The 21374-nt window shown below is 39.1% G+C and overlaps 1 protein-coding gene across 2 annotated transcripts in view; it reads right to left on the bottom strand.

Moving 5' to 3' along the window:
* The window catches only part of ascc3 (activating signal cointegrator 1 complex subunit 3), a 238337-nt gene that overhangs the window by 197457 nt on the left and 19506 nt on the right, over positions 1-21374 (bottom strand). For both annotated transcript variants that reach the window (XM_028030745.1, XM_028030743.1), the window contains exons 5-6: positions 12471-12588; positions 1030-1231 (exon numbers count right to left, since the gene is read on the bottom strand). In XM_028030745.1, the coding sequence (XP_027886546.1) occupies positions 1030-1231; positions 12471-12588 (320 nt within the window). The remainder of the gene's footprint in view (positions 1-1029; positions 1232-12470; positions 12589-21374) is intronic.

Raw genomic sequence — 21374 nt, 5'->3', positions numbered from 1 at the left:
TAATTCCGTGACCACCTTCTTGTAAGTGCTTGCTGAATTCGGATGGTACTGTTCGAACATACCAGTGCTATCTGTGTGTGTGTCTTTCTTGTGATGGCCATATGTGTTGAGGACCAATGTGCATCTTCTCTTCTCTGCTGGCAAAATTGTGCTATTTTGGTTCTTGCTTAGGGAATTATATTGCCTTCTTTTTCTATAGTCTGAGGGTAGAAAGAGAAGGCTTAGCTCTGGAAACAACTGAAGTATTTTCCTCCTAAAACGCCCTGCTTCCAGTGCCAGATTCACTATCAATTTATTATTCTGTTCCATTTGTATGAAACGTATACAAAATGTGTCTGGAGTAGGATTTTGTTTTATAGTACTTGTGCAGAAATAGCATGCACCACAGAACCAGAGACTTTGCAGCAACAAATACCTATTCCACTTTAATCACTCCCCATTCTAATGGAAATATTTACACTGAATCTGAGTAAAAATGAGTTTTGGGGGTTTGAAAGTTCTCAATGTAGTTTATTGCAAAATACTGATAGCTCACAAGTATTATACATAACTTCCATAAGATATTTAATTCAACAGATACAAAAAATGCTAAAATGGCTTTTGTTTCTGAATATAACCCTTCCACCTAATCCATTATTCAAAAATAAATGCTCCCGTCAATGGATGATTAATATAAAAACACATGTGAGAGGCATCTGAGGCTTACCTCTCCACTAATCTTCCTTCACATTGCATTGAATTTAACCAGGCTAAGTAAAGAGATCACTGCTCCTTTTTGTCATCCACTGAAATTAAACTTTCAAGATAATCTTCCACAGGAAAGGACATGTGACAAGCTGCAGAGTCACTGTACTGTTGTTTTTTGACCGTTTATCTTCTTAGTTGGATTTTTGTAAAGCTGAAGTTGTGCCATGAAAAATACATAATCTTGTCTAATTTTTTCCTGACTCCTTGGAGTGAAAGCAGAGATAGACAGATTTAAGACAAAAACAACACAAAAGGGACAGAGAAAGTTTGGAAGTGATGTACCGCTGAGCTCTCATCTCTTTGGGGTCAAAGGTCATGACAGCCTCTGAGAAGTCACCATCATCACTTCCTTTGGCTCTCTTTTTCTCTTTCTTTTCTTCTCGCCGGTAGATTTTCATCATTTGTTTCTCCTTCTCTGACTGAATGATCACCTGGCAACCATAGGCAGGCTTGGTCATTTCACCACTGACCTTTCGGCTGACATCTGGGAAACAAAAAGACATTTGTGGAATGTATAGTAAGTTATAAAAAGCTTTACCCACACTTGACTTAATGTTGTATACCTTTAAATAAATGTTCAAAAGAGACTACAACATTAGCCAGAAAAACACAGCAAAGTCTGAAACACGTTTTTGAGTATTGTATTATATGTTTAGATATAACAACAAAATGGCAATCTATTTAACATGACCTTCATGCAATAGGAATAACCTCAGCATCAATAAGCATCAACAGCCAAAAAAAAAAAAATTCCGACTGATTACACAGGAGCCAAACCAAGAAATAAGATTGACTTTTCTTCATTATTATTTCTCATTTTTAGCTCCAATGAACATGGAGGTGGCAATGCATGGGTTAATGTTCTCCACTACAGTCTCCCCTGTTTTAGACACAACAGCTCAATAAAGGGCAGAATTGCTCTTGAAAACAGATGAGATCTGATGATTGCACCAGGGCTTGGGCTGATTGACTGAATGATTTCTTCTTTATCTCATCTAGTGGCTCTACCTACTGCACAGCTCTCCACTCATTCTAACAGCTCTCCTCTTCCCGTCACTCCTAGCCTCCCTCCCATTACCTCTTTCACACCCAACCCCTTTAACTCTGTCACCCTCTATGCACCAATTCCTCTGTCTAAGCCATTCTCCATCCTAAGCGATCGCTCTCTCAGAGTACTAATGTGCCTTATTTTGTGTCTCTCACAAAGATTGCCTCCAAATGTGCAGGATTCTCATTTCCTCAAGTGATCATGGTTGTATAATTGCAGTCAAGAGCACCACCAGGATAGTTTATGTTTGGTTACAAGCTGATTTGAAGGTGTTTTTTGCACATTTGAAGTTGTAGTCTTTCAGATAATTATGAAGATAATTCAATCTACAATCAAATGTCATATCTTCATGTATAATATAAAAATGTTCTACAAACTATGAAGGTTAGAAAGCTCTTAACCAGACTTTTCTTACACACTCCTATAGATAGAGTTTTTAGCAACTTGACAACTTCTCACTAAGCATCTTGATTCTTAAAATATGACAACACCACCACGTTGCATCATCAGTAAAAATGACAGCTCTGATGATCTGGCCAAAACTGGCTCCCAGCTTCCAAGTAAATACTCTGCAGCTCATGGCCTTCGTTTCCAGACACATGAATCTCTTGGTTGTGTCATGTACGTAGCTGAAAACTAAAGGGGACAGAGCCTTCCAGTCAGTGGCTCTAAGACTGCAGCTTTGTTTTTGTTGACTATATGGAGTTTTAAAAAAAAAAAAAACTAAAAACGGATTTATTTTCACAGGATTTTGTTATGATTTTATTGTGTTTATTATAATGTTTTGTAGTACAGCAACTTGCAATTTTATGTCTTCAAAACGGGCTTTATAAATAAACTTCACTTATTAAGTCACAAACGGTCAAATACCAACCATTAGGGTTAAATTTCCCTGAAAGGAAAGTATTGTCCCTAGGCTTAATAGAATGTGAAAACTTCCAAATCACTACAAATCAATATATAATCTTCTGTTAACTACTGCAAAGTAAATAAAACTGACACTCATTATCAACATTGCTTTCATAATGGCATCAATCCTACAAAACCTCTACTTCCATACAGGAAGGAAAACATCTGCTGTGTCCCCCTGAATGACTACAGCCCCACTGCAAACTCTCATAACAACAAAATGTTTTGAGCAGCTTGTCAAACAACATATCAGAACCCACCTCCCTGTACTTTTACAATGGTACAAGTTTGTCAATCACTCTAGTCAACCGAAGCCAAATGTTATATTTAGTAGACCTATGGAGAAAGATAGTTTTGACCTAAACTTTGCACTTGTCTCCATATTCTGAATGTCCTTACTGAGAGACCAATCTAATTCCATTAAGTTATATAGCGCCGATTCACAACAAATGTCTTCAAAGACAACTTTACAAAACAATTCAGTTAAATCAGGTATACACTCCAAATGATCCTAGTTATCAAACAGTACAGTATACTCCTACTACAAAACTTAATTATGACAGCTATGCACTCTTTTATGTATGACATGGCTGTGTTTTTATTTATTTATTTTTTATTATTTTTTATCATAAGCGATTGTCGCTACATTCTCGTCCAGGAGGAGCGAGTGCTGTATGTCAAGAAGTGTCACCGTACACTTTGTCTTTAGAAATCTGGATTTGTGGTAAACTAGATGCAGCTTTGTGTGCAGCTTCTTTTTTTAACTTGATCAATTTTCACAACATTTTTTACAGCATTCAAGTTTTATACAACGCTGTACACTTTAATATGTAAAACCCCTATATGAAACAGATAATAGAAATCATACACCAAATAAAAATAAGTAAAATAAATACTTAAATAAAACACACAAAAAAAAATCATAATGACAAACAAAATGCAAAAATCTGTCCACTTCACAGCTAACTATAAAAATATAGCAGGGATTTGGTTACGATGAGTTACTCATCCTGAATGAGTATTGTAAAAATGACTGCCATGTCTTGACAAATTTAGCAGTTGAACCTGCCAATGTACATCTCATCTTTTCTAAATGCAAAAACCTCATTAGCTCTGTAAGCCACTGTTCATGTGTAAGAGGGGCCTCCTGTTTTCACCTCAAAAGTATAAGACGTCTCGCAATCAGTGTAGCAAAAGCTACTGTATTTAAATTATTCTTGGAATATAAAATATCCGGAGGTATGACTCCAAAAATTGCAGTTAGAGCAGAAGGGCCAAATTTAACATTGTATATTTCTGAGAATGTATTGAATATAGATGTCCAAAAGGTAGTTTTGAACACGCCTAGAAAGTGTGAATAAGGGAACCCATTTCTGACTTGCAACGGTTACACAAGGGATCAGTTCCTGGCTAAAACTTAGCTAGCTTTTCTTTAGAGATATGCAACTGGTGCAGGATCTTGAATTGAAGGAGCCCATGTCTATGGGCTCCTGTCTAGCACATAGAGAAGAGAAGTTTACCCTGTGAAGAATAGATTGCCAGAGCTCATCTGTTAATGTAACTGTGAATCTCTTTAATTACACCCCTCTTATGAATGTTTATACTAGGGCTGAAACGATTCCTCGAATGATTTGAGTACCTCGATTATTACAATTCCTCGAGGAAAATTTACCTGACTCAAAGCTTTGTTAATTTAAGTTTTATTATTTAGCGCAACATGTTCCAGGCGGAACATTATTTGCATTGCCTGGAGCTCTGACTTCTGCCGCTGAGTTGTTGACGAAAGCTAAGTGTTAGCGGCAAAATGTCAAATTTTCAAGTTCGGCCCGTGAGGATTTTATTGGTTGATGATTTCATCGTTTTTGGGGGACCAATAAGCATCCTTAAAATGACTGGTGCGATGCCTGGGCTATGGCAGCCTTCTTTTCCTCTGAGAGCTGCTGGTTCAAAGCGAACAGCGGGAAGAGTGCTGCAGGAGTATTTTATACAGGTGAACGGATAGACTGAACTCGGCGGGCGGCTGAGCAGTTGATGCTTACAGTGTAAGTGTAATATCATCCCGGTCTCAACAAATGGGTGTCAGAAATCATCGTGGCGGTAGATAGCTGGTAGATGAGTTTCTGAGTGTGACGAACGAAGGTGCAGTAAATATCCCGTAGTACTCCCACCATTCTTACGTTCGTCCACTGGTCTACCGGTCCCTGAACTTACAGTCCCCTGGTCTATTTCCTCCCCTCCACCCCCATTTTACATTGGTTCGTTCGCCTGCCCCCTGTTACTGTTAGGGATGCTCAAAAATGAAAAATTGGACTGATATTGATATCCGATAGTAACACCGGTGTTATGCCAGATTTACTAATATTTTATAATATATTTTATCCGATTACTCAATTAATCGTAAGAACAATCGATAGAATACTCGATTACTAACAATATGTGTTTACAACAGCCCTAGTGTATACCTATATTTTATCCAGAGCGGTTTCCTCAGGCAGTTTGGGAAATAAGGGATATCTATTCTTCACAAAATGCCATAGTTGCAAATAGCAAAAAAATGTGTACACGGGACATTAAACTGTTCCATGAGTCGTGTAATCGATGCAAATGTCCCATCGATAAAAAGGTGTTCAATTTTACTTAATCCATTTCTTTTCTAAATTTTAAAAGCAGAATCAGACATAGAAGGTGAGAACATATGATTTGAGGAGATAGGAGTTTTAAATGACATAGAATGTAACCCAAATCTTTTCCTACACTGCACCCAGATTCTCAGGGAGTTATATAGCAGAGGGTTTCATTTATAGGTATATACTTCTAAAGAGAGAGGAGAGGTCAACAAAGCAAGTAGGCTAGTCTTGCCACAATTAGACGACTCAATCTGAAGTCAAGACGAGGTTTCTGTAGAAAAGTCACTGATCCACTTCCGGTTATGGCGTCTCAGCGAAAAGGTGCATGTGCATATGGCTCGCTGCTAAATCCTCTAAATTAATCCGTAAGTCAGACCAATATTCGCAATTTCGCCTGTTTTGCTAACGGGAAAACATTTACTGGGGATCATGCCACCGACAAATGATAAACCTGTCCAACAACCGACTAAAACGGCTCCACAAGAGAATGCAGCTAATGTAGCTCATGCTAATGTGACGGCGCCGGTTGACTCGGTTGAGGCTCAAGAAGCGCCAAAAAACCGTTATATTCTCAGAGCAATCAGCTTGCTGAAGGATATAAACAATCTGCTGATATGCTGAAAGCAATTAAGGATATCAAAGGAGATATGCAATCGCTCACTGAAAGAATTGGGAAAACAGAAGTGCGAATTTCGCAAGCAGAGGATAATGTCACTTCCCTTCAAAGAAGAGTTAAATCATTGGAGAAAACGGTGGAGGTGCTTTGTGACAGAGTTGCGGAGCAAGAGGACAGGAGCAGGCGCTCCAACCTAAAACTGGTCGGGCCGCCTAAAAATTCCGAGAGATCTGATCTGTGTGGCTTTTTGGAGACGTGGCTCTGAGAGACACTAGGTGAGGACTTCACCTCGTCCCACTTTGCGGAGAGAGCTCACAGGATCGGACCCCTTAACTCCAAACCTGCAGCTCCAAGGGTTGTTATAATGAAGTTTCTGAGCTATCGGGACCGGGAAACAACTCTGAAAGGAAAGGAAAATGAAGGAGGTACACTATGAGAACCACCGCGTCACATTTTTTCCTGACTTCTCGGCCGAGACTCGTAAGCTGCAGAGGCACTTTGATGGAGTGAAAATCCGGCTTTGTGCCCTTAAAGTCCGGTATGGCATTCTGTATCCAGCCCATTTTATCATCACACACAATGACAAATGCCGGATCTTCAAGTCCGTGGAAGAGGCCAAAAAATATATTGATGGAATAAGCTCGCAGGCAGAGGACAACTCCAAGACATAGTTTATACTCATCGCTTTTTTTTCTTTTTGCGTGGCGTCACTACGGAACAGTGGATATAAAAGGAACAATTATTGGTGGACAATATTGTAAGTTGACAATTTTTTCTTTTGGGAAATTTGTTGTCATGAATCCTAAAAGTAACTCAGTTTTTTCACGTTTTGTTTCTGTATGTAGAAGCATAAACACTACTGTTAATATTTCTATATTATACCTTTGTATTTGTTAGCAAATCTCGTCTTAACTATTGATATTTTGGTCAAAGCATTTTTTTGTTTTTGCCAGCCAACCTATGCATGACCTTCGTTATGCGTGCAGACTTTTACGTTACCCACTTAGTAGATGCAACATTTCATATAACCCGAGTTCAATGTTCAGAAGGGGTTAATACCACATTTCGTTTGGGTAAATATGTGGAGATTTGGGATGTAGGGCTCACTCTGGATACTGTATTTTGATGACTTTACATGACTTGAATGTGAGAATAAGAAGGGGCCAATGTATTTTATTTGTTTACAACTCCAATTACACAATTTATGTCTGATTGTCTTGTAATTAATATATCTAGTTGGAATGTTAGAGGTCTGAACAAAATGGTTAAGCTTAAACAAGTGATGGGCAGGATCAACCAGACGAAAGCTACAACATGTTTCTTACAAGAGACACTTTTGATTGAAAAGGATGTAAGTAAAATTAGATCTAGGTGGCCTGGTCAGGTATTCTCCTCTAATTTTACAACTCATGCCAGGGGAGTCACAATACTGATTCACAAATCAACTCCATTTGAACTAAAAGATAAATACATTGACCCGTCAGGGAGATCTATTATTCTTAATGGAACTACAATCTCCACATTGGTCAACTTTGTATGTCTGTATGTCAATGGGGATGATCCTGCCTTTTACCAAAATTTGTTTTTAACCATGTCAGCTTATAACGGTCCATTTATAATTGGTGGAGATTTCAATTGTGTTTTAAATCCTGCAATAGACCATTCAAATAGTTCTGTCATGTCCCACCAACAAGCCAGAAAAACTATCAAGAAATGTATGAAAGATCTTAACTTAATGGAGATTTGGAGACAACTTTATCCGAATAAGACAAAGTATTCGTGCTTTTCAAGCACCTTTAAAACTTATTCGTGAATAGACTTTTTCTGGTCTCCTCCGGTCTATTATCTGCAGCTCAAAAATATTGGTATGAAGCTATTCTACTCTCTGATCATGCCCCAGTTATTCTATCAATAAAATTACCAAATTATTGCCGATTTTCAATCCCATTTTGTTTTCAATCTAAATGGTTTAAGTCCGAAGAGTTTGAGGAATTTCTTGAAGAGAAAAGTTTGTATTAAAATTTCAATTTTAATACAAACCAAACAATTGCATCAATAAAATGGGTAGAATTTAAAGCCTATATGAGGGGGGAAATAATGAGTTATACTAGGCATAAATCAAGACTGGATTTGAATAAACTAAAAAACATTGAAAAACAAATCAAAGAATTGCAAGAACAGATGTATCATTGCAATGACACTGACAACTATAGGAGACTTCTTTTACTAAAATCAGAATATAACGAGCTCACTATCAACAAAATAGCAACTAATCTACTGTGGTTAAAACAATCACATTACAATCAGGGTGAGAAGGCAGGAAAACTCTTAGCTTGGAGACTTAAAAAGTTACAGACAAATCAGGCCATATATTTAATCAAATTAAATAATGGTGAGAATCTGGTGGATCCAAAAAATATAAATGATGCATTTGCAAAATATTCTGGACAAATAAACAGAAGCAGTTTCTGGACCAACTTCAATTTCCAACCCTGATCTACACGATGTGCTTCATAAAGAGGGCCTGGGCTCTCATCTATTGAGAAACAACTGCTTCCTGGAGGTGTTCATGCTTTAAATTTTACATAATCACTAAAGATTGGCCGTGGCATTTGCACCAGTTTGACACTACAAAACTTACCAGAATTGCCTGTGCTATAAACAACCATCCTCCACTGCTAAGAGAGAAGTGCTGATCTGAACGAGGCAACTGTTAATGTGAATTTAATATTTGGAAGCGTGGCCAACACGGAAAAGAAAGAAAGTAGGAAGAAAAAAAGGATAGAAAGAAGGAAAGAAGGGGAAGAAAGGAAGTAATTTTTTTGAATAAGGAAGTAAAGACAAACAGCTACTTCCAGTTGTAGAGGTAAGACTTCTGAGTAAACATGTCGGTTTTAAATTCACAAAGCCAGTAACCAACAAGTCAATATTTACAAGAGTTAACATCTCTTCAGAGCAACTAACTCTAAAACAGTCTACTGAAAAACAAACCCCAACAACTAATGACTTGAAGTGATCAAAAATGCTTTAGAAACTTAACTACCATCAGATTGAGATAATCACTGATCTGTCTGATCATTTGAAAATGAAATTATTATTATCTTGATGTGATGTTCCTAAAATGTCCATTCTGACAGAATGTGTCTCCACCCCCAGTGAAATGTGGAAAGGAGCCACTGAGAGAATCTGTTCTCTTGTAAACATGTGAATGCCAAGCTGTGAACTGCAATTTAAAAGCTAATCAGCAAGAGACAGGCATTCCTTCTAAATCCCACTCTTACTCATGGCATGCAAATAGTAGAAAATTTAATCAGCCTTTTTTTAACCCCTCATGACTTCACCCTCAGTCGTCAAGGCAACACTAATCTCAAAAGCTGTCTGCCAAGTGAAATTTCTGAGGCTGATCTGGGTTCTTCAAAATTTCAACAACACCAGCTGAGTTTTAAAGTACCATATATGCATAAATACAAATGCAAGTGGTTCTCTTTGGTTTAAAACGTATCAAAATAGCTAGTTATTCTGCTGGTTAAACTGTCGACTAACAATCACAGAAACCATTTTACACAGATTTAATGCAGCAGAAAAACATTTACAAGGTAAAGAGACGGTAAGGTGGAATGTGTTGCACTGTGGAGTCCTTTGGCTTCAAAAAGCGCAATACATGTACAGGTCGTTCAAGTACGATTTTACAAAACAGCAGAGACCAGCCAGAAGTAACTGTCTTAAATGAGTCCTTGCTATCGAGATACAAATATTGAGGAGGCGGGGGTGTTTCATCACTTTGCTTCAACACTAATAAAAGCCGAGGAAAGCATGAGAATAAATGCATGGTCACAATCTAATTTTCCATTTCTTTTGCTTAAATGTCAACTAATATCTACAACATGCTGATGGTCGTCTCTAATGATCATCATTACTTCACAATGTGCAATATTGCATCTTGAACACAATATTTGGTAGGATTTTGAAATTTGAAAAAAAAAATTCAAATTTTGCATGCATTTTTTTGGCCTTGCTGATGAACATTCACCTTCTGAGCATCTTGGAGAAGTCCAAGAAGAAACTCTCACGTCGAAAGATTGCAAATCCCCCTAAACCCAAAGGTTTCCATTCACCTGGCAACAGCTGCAAAGAGAAGACCTTCCCTTTGTCTCCAAAGAACCTGACCACTTTGGTACAGATGTCTTCGTACCTCCAACAAGCATTTTTCAAAGTGAATAACTTTTGTTCTGATGAGTTTTAGATCTTCTCGTTTTGCTGTGTTTTTCAAACGTGAATGAGACATTTCATGCCCTGCCCCCCTCCACGTCTCAGAGTATTCCACTCCACCCTGTTCAGCCATTTTTATAGTTTGATAGCAGTGATACGATTATGTACCAGCAGAGAAACTTTTTATTCTAGTTTATATCAACAATATCAACAACGGAAGACTTGTCCGTCCAACCTTACATGTTGGAGCCAGAATCTGACTCAGAGCAGGAGAATAAAGACAACCAACCTGCACAACCACACATTCAAATGAATGCACCCAATGTACTGTATTCATTTTAAATATTGTAATTGTTTTTGATTCAGTAGTTTAAATACATTGTTTAATATCACTTTTTCAAAATGTTACCAACTTACTAGAACTAGTACGGTACTAGTATTTACCGTTGAGCTTAACTTGTCATTTATGGGTTTAAAAGTCCTAGAGACAGGTGTTGAGAATTAGTCATAGCTATATACAGTGTGATACAGAAATTAGATTGTCTTGATCTACGTTTCTTGTATTTGTCCTTATGAAATACACAATAAAATAAGAAATAAAAAAGCCCACAATAAGTAGTGAAGATAAATTATAAGAATCGGGAAGTTGCTGATAAAGTAAACACAATGTTCAGTAACTGTGTCACAGTGACAGATATGCAGTCCTAATCAGTGCTCTGCACAGAGCAGGAAGCACATTCACCATGTCTATTTGAAAAATTTGCATCTGTATTCCTAAAAGTGGATTGGTATTGTGATATGCTTAAAATGTGATTTCCTCTGTTGAAAAGTCCTTTAGATAAAATTACTTAATGATAAAATATAAATGTTGATTATAGAAACAGGGAGACGAAGGAAACACAAAGCAGTCTGTATGTTGACTGCTGTTCTAACTGCTTGATGAAGAACTACTATGATATTTTTTTGCCGTCTCCTTGAGATAATTGAAAAAGTGTTGTTTTATCTTCTGTGTTTCCTAGATTTTGTTCTAAATGTTTCAACCAATACATCATCTACGTGGTCAGCTAACCTATTACACTGCTTTAGGTTGTATTTGATAATATGTAGAGTTTAACATTATGCCTGAGCCACAACACCCCATTTGATGTAATCACTGACCCTGTCAATGGTTGACAATTGACCTATTTACCATAACATAAATTACTGACAGACTTCCGGATGGTGGAAAAGCGAGCAACAGCATAAATTCCAAGCTCCAAAACGGTCGAGTTAATTGGTCAAGCTGAAAAGCAATCAGTGATAATTTTAACTTGCTGAGATAAATATACCTTCACAATGGCTCTTTCTATACCTAATCATAAGTGCAAAAGTAGAGAATAGTGAGGAAGCATAATGATTGGTAACCTGCTAGTTAAAACTTAATGTTACTTTGAACTTTGGTCTGCTGTGCTTTTTCATTATACTGAATTACATAAAAGTCTGTTATTTACAGTTCCAATCCCCACCAAACCATATGTCTATATTTATACCATACACATGCATAGTATCTTGCCATTCAGACAATGTCAGTGCTAGACTTCATCTATTATTTTAAAACCAAAGCCTTATCAGGCAGGTATTTATATATACAATAACAGAGACAGAATTTCTATTATGTTATTATTATTTGGGTATTTTCTTGATAATCAAGTGGTGCCCTAGTTTAATCATTTTTGTCTAAAATACTAGTCTTATTATTAAAGCCCTAAGCAATCACTTAGTCATTCACAGTCATAACTAGACCCCTATTGCACAATAGAATGGAATAGAAATAGCCTTTATTGTCCCTTGGTGGGAAAATTTAGATAGCTTGGAGGATTAGTGCAACTGGCCTGTGCCAAATTTCCACTAAAACTACTTTAAGAAAAGATTTTAAAAAACAAACAAACAAAAAAAAAAAACGGGACAAAACCCTTTCCAAATGTTTTGTGAACTTTAAAGAGATCTCCAAGGTCAGCTCTAATTGTTATGAAAAACAAACAATGGCTTACACATGCTTCTATTGTGCAAAAACAGAAGAGTATGAAGATTGAACTTATAGTCTAACTAGTCACATTATAAAACATCACCTCTATCCTACATAAAATAAATATCTAAGATGACATTAGGTGGAATTAATGCCATACAAGACGGGCTTTGAAGTAAAAATGAAATTCACTCAAGATGACTGAAATGACAGCAAACATGTCAGTACCATATGTGCATCAGTATAGGAGAAAAAGTTCATGTAAACCGCAGGAACAGATCAGATCCCAAAACTGCCATGTTGTCTCACCTGGTAGGTATCCTGTCTTTTCATTTGGGATGGAGAGAAAGGAGTCAACAATAGCTGTTCTGCTCTGCAGGAGGGTGGATATCATCTCTAGGCCCTCTGGTCCCAGCAGTTCAAACAGCTGAGGAAAAAAAAGAGATGGAAGGGGCGTTACATTCTGTAGCCACACACATCAAAACATGTAAACACATCCAATGGTGACCAACAACCAACACAGTACTTCTGCCAAGGCTGAACACCTGGTAATTACCATCCGCCTTATGCAGAATATGCTCCACTGCTTAGCCTCACAAACATGGCCACCTGGCACTTAGAGACTCACAGAAAAACAACAACAAATCCTGCGCAGAGCCACAGCATTAATCTAAATGCTCAGCAAAGAAACTCTTTGTTCATTCTAGTTAAAGAACAGTTAATATGAATGTGTATAGTTTATACCTGGAAATGTTTCTTTGGGTTACTTTCAAAAAGATTTTTTTATAGTCTTTTAAATCTGCACAACAGAAAATTCTAGACATATAGATATGGATATATCCTAGCTTTTATTTGGACTTAAACTGTCTAAATATATATATATATATATATATATATATATATATATGATCCCAATTATTTTGCTCAATATAAATGCTGATTATTTAAAAGATTGAGTTTGAGTAAATGCAGTGAAAACAATGCCAATTTTGGCCAATACCAATTTCTTTGGTCTGAAATGTCGCAAAATATAGCAAGAAAGTCACTGAGTTGGCAACAGTGGGGTGACTGCAAACGTGCAGACATGACCTGGTGGTTGGGTCTGTCAATAAGACCTCTATCAGTACAGAGCAGAAGAGGGCAGTGGTTGACTGTTAGACCTTTGCTGATGTAGATAAGATCGGTGGATAAGATGGGCTTCACATATAGGTATCAACCAATCTTCCAAAATTAAGGAAATTGGCGCATACTTACTGAGCATGAATCAATTCAGATGGACCTAGTGGCCCTCCACTCCCTATCTGCCACGTTCACTTACACTGACTTTTATAAACACAAAAGTAGTATCTTAAAACTGTTTTCGCAATTTGTGATTAATTGGTGCCAGTACTGAAAAGAATTGCGAAATGTGATATTGAGACAGACCTCCTTACAACTACAAATGTTTTCTTCCACGATCTATGTGGCCCTCTTCCTCAATCGGTGGCATGGAGATTAGTAATTTGGCCTCCCCTGTTCACAAAGCATGTTTTTCCCTTCTGTATGAAGTCTCGTGAATTATCTACTTAGAGTTATCTGATTAGGTGAGAGTCCCGCAGGGACAGATAAGCAAACTAGTTATTTCATATAGATTCTGGCCAAATGACATCCTACAGGCAAGTGCAATTCTAAAGGATCACCGGTGCAATAACTCCACATCTGCAAGGCTACAGGTCAGGAGAGGAAATATGAGTGTCCTCTGCCATATTTCTATTCAGCTTCACCTTCTCAATTTTTTAGCTGGTATATGAAAAAGGCCAAGGCATTATTGGAATAAAATCCCCAACAGGCAGGGCAGGAGCACCTTGAGATCACCTCAAAACTACAATATCCACTTCAAAACACCTTACATCCTAAGTAATTACCACAACAAATACAAAACTTGGACTTTTCAAATAAAATTTTTAATTAGCCTGTCTTTCTCATTATCTATTTGCAACCATCAAAACATCATTAACCATTTGTTCATCAGATTCAATCGTACATTTTAAATCTTCTACATTAGTAGAAGAAGAAAGTAGAAAAAAATGGTCAATTTGGACACAGAAGAAGTGTGAGGTGTTACCTGGAAATACATCTACAGATATGTCTATCTCAGAAGTTAGATCTGATGGGTTTTCTATTCTTAAAAATAGTTTTTAAAATGCAAAAGTTTATTTTAAAATAGAGTTTCAAAATGCTGTTTTCATTTTAAATGTTGTATGTAGCTTGATGGCTCTCCACTTTTTTGCTCCCATGTTAAGCTCTGTGACTACCACAAAATGTCAGCTTCCCAGGGATACCAACAAGAAATAATAAGTACGGAGTTATTTTATTGTTAGCTTTAATGTTACAGAGTGCAAAGCCTTTTAGCTTTACTGTTGGCTTTGGAGTCACACAGAGGTAGATGCATAGAGAGCCTGCAGGTGTACTCCCACTCATTCTCACACACACTGCATTCTACATCTAAAATATATCAGTGGGAGAGTTCACTCCCAAATGTCAACTACGTGACGAACATTGGAACCAACTGTAACCAGGTTAAGTTGTACAATTCTGGCAACATGGTTGGAAAAGATAAATACCTTGGAGAATATACAAATAAAAACAGGATAAAAAAAACAACAACTTAATGATAAAAAAAACTTTCACAGTTAATAAAAAAAAAACTATTTCAAATAAGAGAGGAGGTTGTTTTTATGAACTGTAGCTTATTCCAATTGCTAAGAGAGTTATAATGCTAAGCAGTCTATTTAGATTGCTTAGGACTCAACTCCTGCATACACAATTGAAACCAGGCGTTCACATACACTATATAAAAAGACACTTTCTCCACTCTGATGTGAAATAATAAACTTTTTCTGTTTTAGGTCAATTAGGATTACCTAATTTTGTTTCTATTTGCAAAATACTTGAATAATGTGAGAGAAAAAAATGTTAAGGCAATTTTCATTATTTTATTCAAAGAAGATAATAAAAGGCAAAAGTTTAAAACAGTTCATTAGTAGTGAAGTCAAACATTTTGATTTCAAACATGTCGAACATGACGTGGGTCAAACATTTTGTAAAAGTAAAATTCAAATGTTACCCCTCCCAGACCAAAAAGCACACATCTATATTTGCCCTGAACACCCCCCTTGATCTGCATGAAATGGTTTGTGAGTCAGCAGCAGCAGCAGTCAGTGGAAGACGAGAACAACTGTGACAGTTACTATGCTGCTAAGAAAAATAATAGTTAGGTTTTCAAAAAACAAAAAAATAGAGAGATATAGAGAGAAAAAGACAAGAGTGTCAATTTACAGTCCAGTGCTCCGAGCGGTGGGTAGACTGTGTCTACCATTATCAATCATTTAGCACAGTTAGCTTAGCTACAGACTACTGTTTGCCTCCATTTCACTAGCATTCAATGAATGAAGGAAAAAATGACCAAGATATTTATATATTTAACTTGTCCCTGTGCCTTTTACCACACTTAACAGATGAGTCAGTCTGGAATCTTTGCTATTTTTACAATTTTTGATATAGAGTCAGGGAAATTAAATTTATTTTTTATTCTTGACCAAATGTTAATCGTTTCCTTAATCCAGCAATTTTGAATTTTGAGATTTCTTTGAACCCTCCTTGTTGTAAAGGGCAGTGACTCTAGGGACAGATTTGGGCAGGCTCTTTGCTCCATATCTACCCATATTGTCTCTTGATTCTTTGCTAACCATAGAGCTATGGCTCTCAGTTGAGAGGTTAAATAATAGTTCTTTAATTCCGGTAAACCTAACCCTCCATTACTCTTTGAGGACTGAAGTATTTTAAATTTGATTCTTGCCTTTTTATTTGCCATACAAACCTTGATATTCTTTTATCCATCTATTTAAAAAAGGAGTTAGGAATGGAAACTGGGAGTGATTGGAATACAAACAGTAGTCTTGGTAATATATTCATTCTGACTGTTTCTACCCTCCCCCCCGAGGGTCAGTGGTAGAATCTCTCATCTTTCTAGGTCTTTTATAAGGTCTTCAGTTTCTCATAATTTGCTTTGAATAATTGTGAAGTTCGAGGTGTGATAATTATGCCCAAGTATCTAAATCCTTTATCGGTCCATTTGAACTTTACTTTATCTTTTAGCTGTGCTGAGCATTCCCCTGATACCATCATTGCTACTGATTTACTTTCGTTACTCGCATACCCAGAGATATTCCCATATTCTTTAAGGCTTTCTAGTAGAGCTGGTACTGACCGGGGTGGTTCTGTTAGGAGTACTAATAGATCGTCGGCAAACTGATATTTTATGTTCCACGCCTCCCTCGTCTCTTATTCCCTGGATTTGTTTATTTTGTCTTATTGCTTCTGCCAGCGGTTCAATATTAACCGCGAATAGTAGAGGGTTTAGACAGTCCCCCTGTCTAACTCCTCTCTTGAGATCAAAAAATTCTGAACAGTACCCATTAATTCAAATTCGGGATTTTGGATTTTTATAGATTACTTTCACCCATTCAACAAATTGCTGTGAAAATAGAAATCTCAATGTCTGGTATAAAAAAACTCCATTTTACCTTGTCAAAAGCCTTTTGGGCATCTAAACTAATTAAAAGGGAGGATTATGATTTAAATTTTGTATACAGTCCTGCTCACCATTATTGGCACCCCTTCATGTTTTGGATAGCTGAGTGAATATCTTCAGAAATAAATGGAAATGTTCAAAACTTAAATCAGCAGTATCTTTCAATTTGAGGTCCAAAGTAATTTGACAAAGACAATTACCATTTCAACATAAATATTTTAATTGGAAAGGACAAAACAGAAAACCAGCATGTGCACTAATATTGACACCCCTCCTTAATATTTGGTTGCACAGCCTTTGGCAGCATTGATGGCCTCCAAACGTTTCTTATATTCATCTATAAGCTGCTTGCACTTCTCGGGTGGCATTTTCTCCCAGACGTCTTTTGCAATATGCTCAAGCTCTTGTACATTTGCAGGGTTCCTTTCTCCAATGGCAGATTTCAGCACCCTCCAAAGATTTTCAATTGGATTGAGATCAGGACTCATTGCTGGCCATTTTAAAACAGTCAATTTTTTTCCCCTTTCAACCATGCCTGCGTGCTTTTGGAGGTGTGCTTTGGGTCATTATCTTGCTGGAGGACCCAGGATCTTCGCCTCAAACCAAGTTTTCTTACGCTGGACAAGACATTTCGCTCTAGAATTGCTTGATAGTCTTCTGATTTCATGATGCCTGTGATACGGTCAAGGCCTCCAGTACCAGATGCCGCAAAGCAGCCCCACAGCATTATGGATCCTCCACCATGCTTGACTGTTGGTATGGTGTTCTTTTCTTTAAAGGCTTCATTGCGCCGTCTGTAAACATATTGTTTGTGTGAATTACCGAAAAGCTCCACTTTTGTTTCATCTGTCCATAAAACGTTGTCCCAGAAGGCTAGAGGTTTGTCCAGGTTCTCTTTTGCGAAGATCAAGCGTTCTTTTTTATGTCTTTTCTTCAGCAATGGGGTCTTCCTTGGCCTCCGCCCATAAAGCCCCACTTTGTTTAGTGTGTGCCGTATGGTACTTGTTGAAACAATCACACCAGACTGCTCCAGGTTGGTCTTTAGGTCTTTAGATGTTTGACATGGTGTTTTTTCCACCATTCGCACCAACCGTCGAAGACTTCTGTCATCAATTTTTCTCTTCCCCCCACGTCCAGGGAGGTTCTTGACCGTTCCATGCCTGGAAAACTTCTTAACATTATGCACCGTTGAAACAGGGATACCGAGGTCTTTGGAGATGGCTTTATACCCTTTGGAGGTCTTGTGCTTACAAATAATAGCATTTCTGGTGTCCTCAGACAGCTCCTTTGTCTTTACCATTGTCACATGTGAAGATGGAATAACAGGTGGCTTTTAAAGTACCAACATGATCATTCATTGGTTAATTCATGTCACTGTGTGGAGGCAGTTCATCACAAGTGATCTTTATTTGTGATTTGCAACAGGTGAGCCGAATTGGGTTTTCATACTGATTTGCTGGAAAGGGTGCCAATACCATTGACATGGTAAATATTATGTTTTTCTTTGTTTTCCTCATAATGTTTATCTTTTAAAATGTGTTTTATCATTTGCTGTTTTGCATCGAGCACAAGCTATCAGCAGTAAAATGTTGTTTCACTTGATGAATTTCCTTCAGGAAATATTCCATTATATGTACTTAAACTTCATGGGTGCCAATAATGGTGAGCAGGACTATATGACATTACATTTAATATTCTTCTAATATTGTTTGCTCCCTGCCTCCCCAGAATAAATCGCGTTTGGTCTGGTTTAATCAATTTAGCTATATATTTTTGCATTCTTTTTGCCATTATACTTGTTAGTATTTTTAAATAGTTGCATAATAAGCTCACGGGTCTATAGCCTTCACACATAGTTGGGTCTTTACCTTTTTTATAGATTACCGACATAATGGCTTCAGACCATGATTTAGGGGGGTCCCCCTCTACTAGTGCATAGTTGAATACCTTACATATTGCTGGCGTTAGTTCTTGGCTAAATGTTTTGTAGAATTCCCCTGGCAGTCCATCTGTCCCCGGGGATTTGCTGTTTTTGAGGTTTTTAATAACATTCATAATTTCCTGTGAAGTTATCGGTCGGGTCATTTCCAGCGACTCTTCTTCTGACAAAGTTGGAAGATTAATCTTTTTGAAAAAAGAGGATGTTACATCTTCCTGAGTGTTTTTGTCCGTATTATCATATAGTTTTTTATAGTATTCTGCGAATGCTTCAGCAATTTCTTTGGGTTGTGTTTGAGTCTGCATTGTTGAGGGGTGTTTTATTTTGGGGACATGTCTATTTATTTGGGCTTTCCTAAGTTGAAATGCCAAAAGGCGACTCGACCTATTGCCCGACTCAGAGGTCAGTCCTGACTCGGAGGCCGGTCCCAACTCGGCCCCAACTCAGAGGCCGGTCCCGAGTCAGAGGCCGGCCCGACTCAGAGGCCGGTCCCGAGTCAGAGGCCGGTCCCGACTCAGAGGCCGGCCCCGAGTCAGAGGCCGGTCCCGAGTCAGGGGCTGGTCCCGAGCCAGGGGCCGGACCGGACTCAGAGGCCGGTCCCGAGTCAGAGGCAGGTCATCGAGCCAGGAGCCGGTCCAGAGCCAGGGGCCAGTCCCGACTCAGAGGCCGGACAGGACTCAGAGGCCGGTCCCGAGTCAGAGGCCGGTCCCGAGTCAGAAGCCGGACCCGAGCCAGGGGCTGGACCGGACTCAGAGGCCGGTCCCGAGTCAGAGGCAGGTCCCGAGCCAGGGGCCAGTCCCGACTCAGAGGCCGGACAGGACTCAGAGGCCGGTCCCGAGTCAGAGGCCGGTCCTGAGTCAGAGGCCGGTCCCGAGTCAGAGACCAGCCCCGAGTCAGAGACCAGCCCCGAGCCAGGGGCTGGACCGGACTCAGAGGCCGGTCCCGACTCAGAGGCAGGTCCCGAGTCAGAGGCCGGTCCCGAGTCAGAGACCGGTCCCGAGCCAGGGGCCGGTCCCGACTCAGAGGCCGGACCGGAGTAAGAGGCAGGTCCTGAGCCACGGGCCAGGCCCGACTCAGAGGCCGGTCCCGAGTCAGAGGCCGGTCCCGAGCCAGGGGCCGGTCCCGAGTCAGAAGCCGGTCCCGAGTCAGAAGCCGGTCCCGAGCCAGGGGCCGGACCGGAGTAAGAGGCAGGTCCTGAGCCACGGGCCAGGCCCGACTCAGAGGCCGGTCCCGAGTCAGAGGCCGGTTCCGAGTCAAAGGCCGGACCCGAGTCAGAGGCCGGTCCTGAGCCAGGGGCCGGACCCAAGTTAGTGGCAGGTCCCGAGCCAGGGGCCAGCCCCGACTCAGAGGCCGGTTCCGAGTCAGAGACAGACCAAATGTTGAGCCTCGCCCTATTTTTAAAAACGTCTTGACTCTCTTCTGAATCCTCTCCACAGCAGACAGCCTGTTCAATCCACTTCCACACCTTTCTAAGATAATTTTTCTTAAGATGAATTTTCCTTGGACGTGCCAGGGTTCTTCTGAAACCTTCGGTGAGTTTGTAAATGACTAGCGGGTTTTCACTTTTTATCATCTTAAACAATAATTCTTTAACTACGTCATCATTGCCGCTGAGAAGTTGAAAGATGTCTTGGCCGAGTTTTGTCTCCATCTCCTCAAAAAATACAAAATCTATGTCCTTTACTGCTTCCCAAAGTTTTGGAGCAAGCTTTTTGTGGATAGGGTCGGTGTCCTTCATTTAATAAGCACCATAGCTAGATCTGTAACTTAAATCAGTCTCCAAAAAATTCTTTCCACCATATTTCTCCTTTGAGCTTCAGTTCCCCGTTTAAATCCCATCTCATTTGCGTCCTTCAAAAACTGTTCTGGATCCATGTCTGCCTGAGTGTAAGCCTCACTCAGGCAATTTTCGTCAGAATACAAATCCTCATTTGGAAAAAATGTCCTTCTGATCTTTATTTTCGTAGATGTAAACATTTTCCTTTTAGGAACAGGATTTTCTAAGTGGCGTTTGAATTTTCTCACAATAAATACATGTCCTTCCGGGTAGTCGAGAAGGGCAATCAAATTAAGTCCAGAAGCAAAGTGGAACGCATCCCTCGCAATGCTTTGGAAAATTCTTTCGCTGAGTTCCTCTGCTACATCTGAAAGAACGTCCACATTTACTTCCCCTGTTTTCCTCAGCAGTAAGGCCAAACGTTTTTTGTGTTGTTCAGAAAAGATTTCTCTGACGAGATGCATCGTGGGGCCGTCTGCCACTTTCTCTATTACTTTCCAAAGAAGTTCGCCAAGAAATTTCCTCTTCCGATAATCTGGGGTGGTTTGCCCAGGATGAACTCTGTTAGAACAAGTCTTTCTTACTTTGTTCCAAAAGGAGACCTTGGGTCTCACATAAACTTCACTTTCATTACTCATCTTTATTCAGTCAGCTAAAGTGTCCAAATGAATTTTGTGTTGACTCAACTGATCAGTTGGTGATGTCATGGACTATGACATCACAGAGGCATCCTTAGAAGGGCCTCTTGGCACTGACATCATTTGAAATCAGGCTGATGACATCATTGTCAGCAGCATGGCAACTGTTGCTGGGGTACTAATAGCTCACAGTGAGCATGCGCTATGAAAATAAATAATCTGTGGGCACTAAATACATTATTCCCACAAGTCTGAACTGGAAGTGACCTGCGCAGCTTCGCCAGAA

The sequence above is a fragment of the Xiphophorus couchianus genome, chromosome 11, assembly GCF_001444195.1.
Source record: "Xiphophorus couchianus chromosome 11, X_couchianus-1.0, whole genome shotgun sequence".
Classification (NCBI taxonomy): Eukaryota; Metazoa; Chordata; class Actinopteri; order Cyprinodontiformes; family Poeciliidae; genus Xiphophorus; species Xiphophorus couchianus.
The sequence above is the reverse complement of the archived record's forward strand: the minus strand, read 5'-3'. Positions and strand labels throughout refer to the sequence as shown.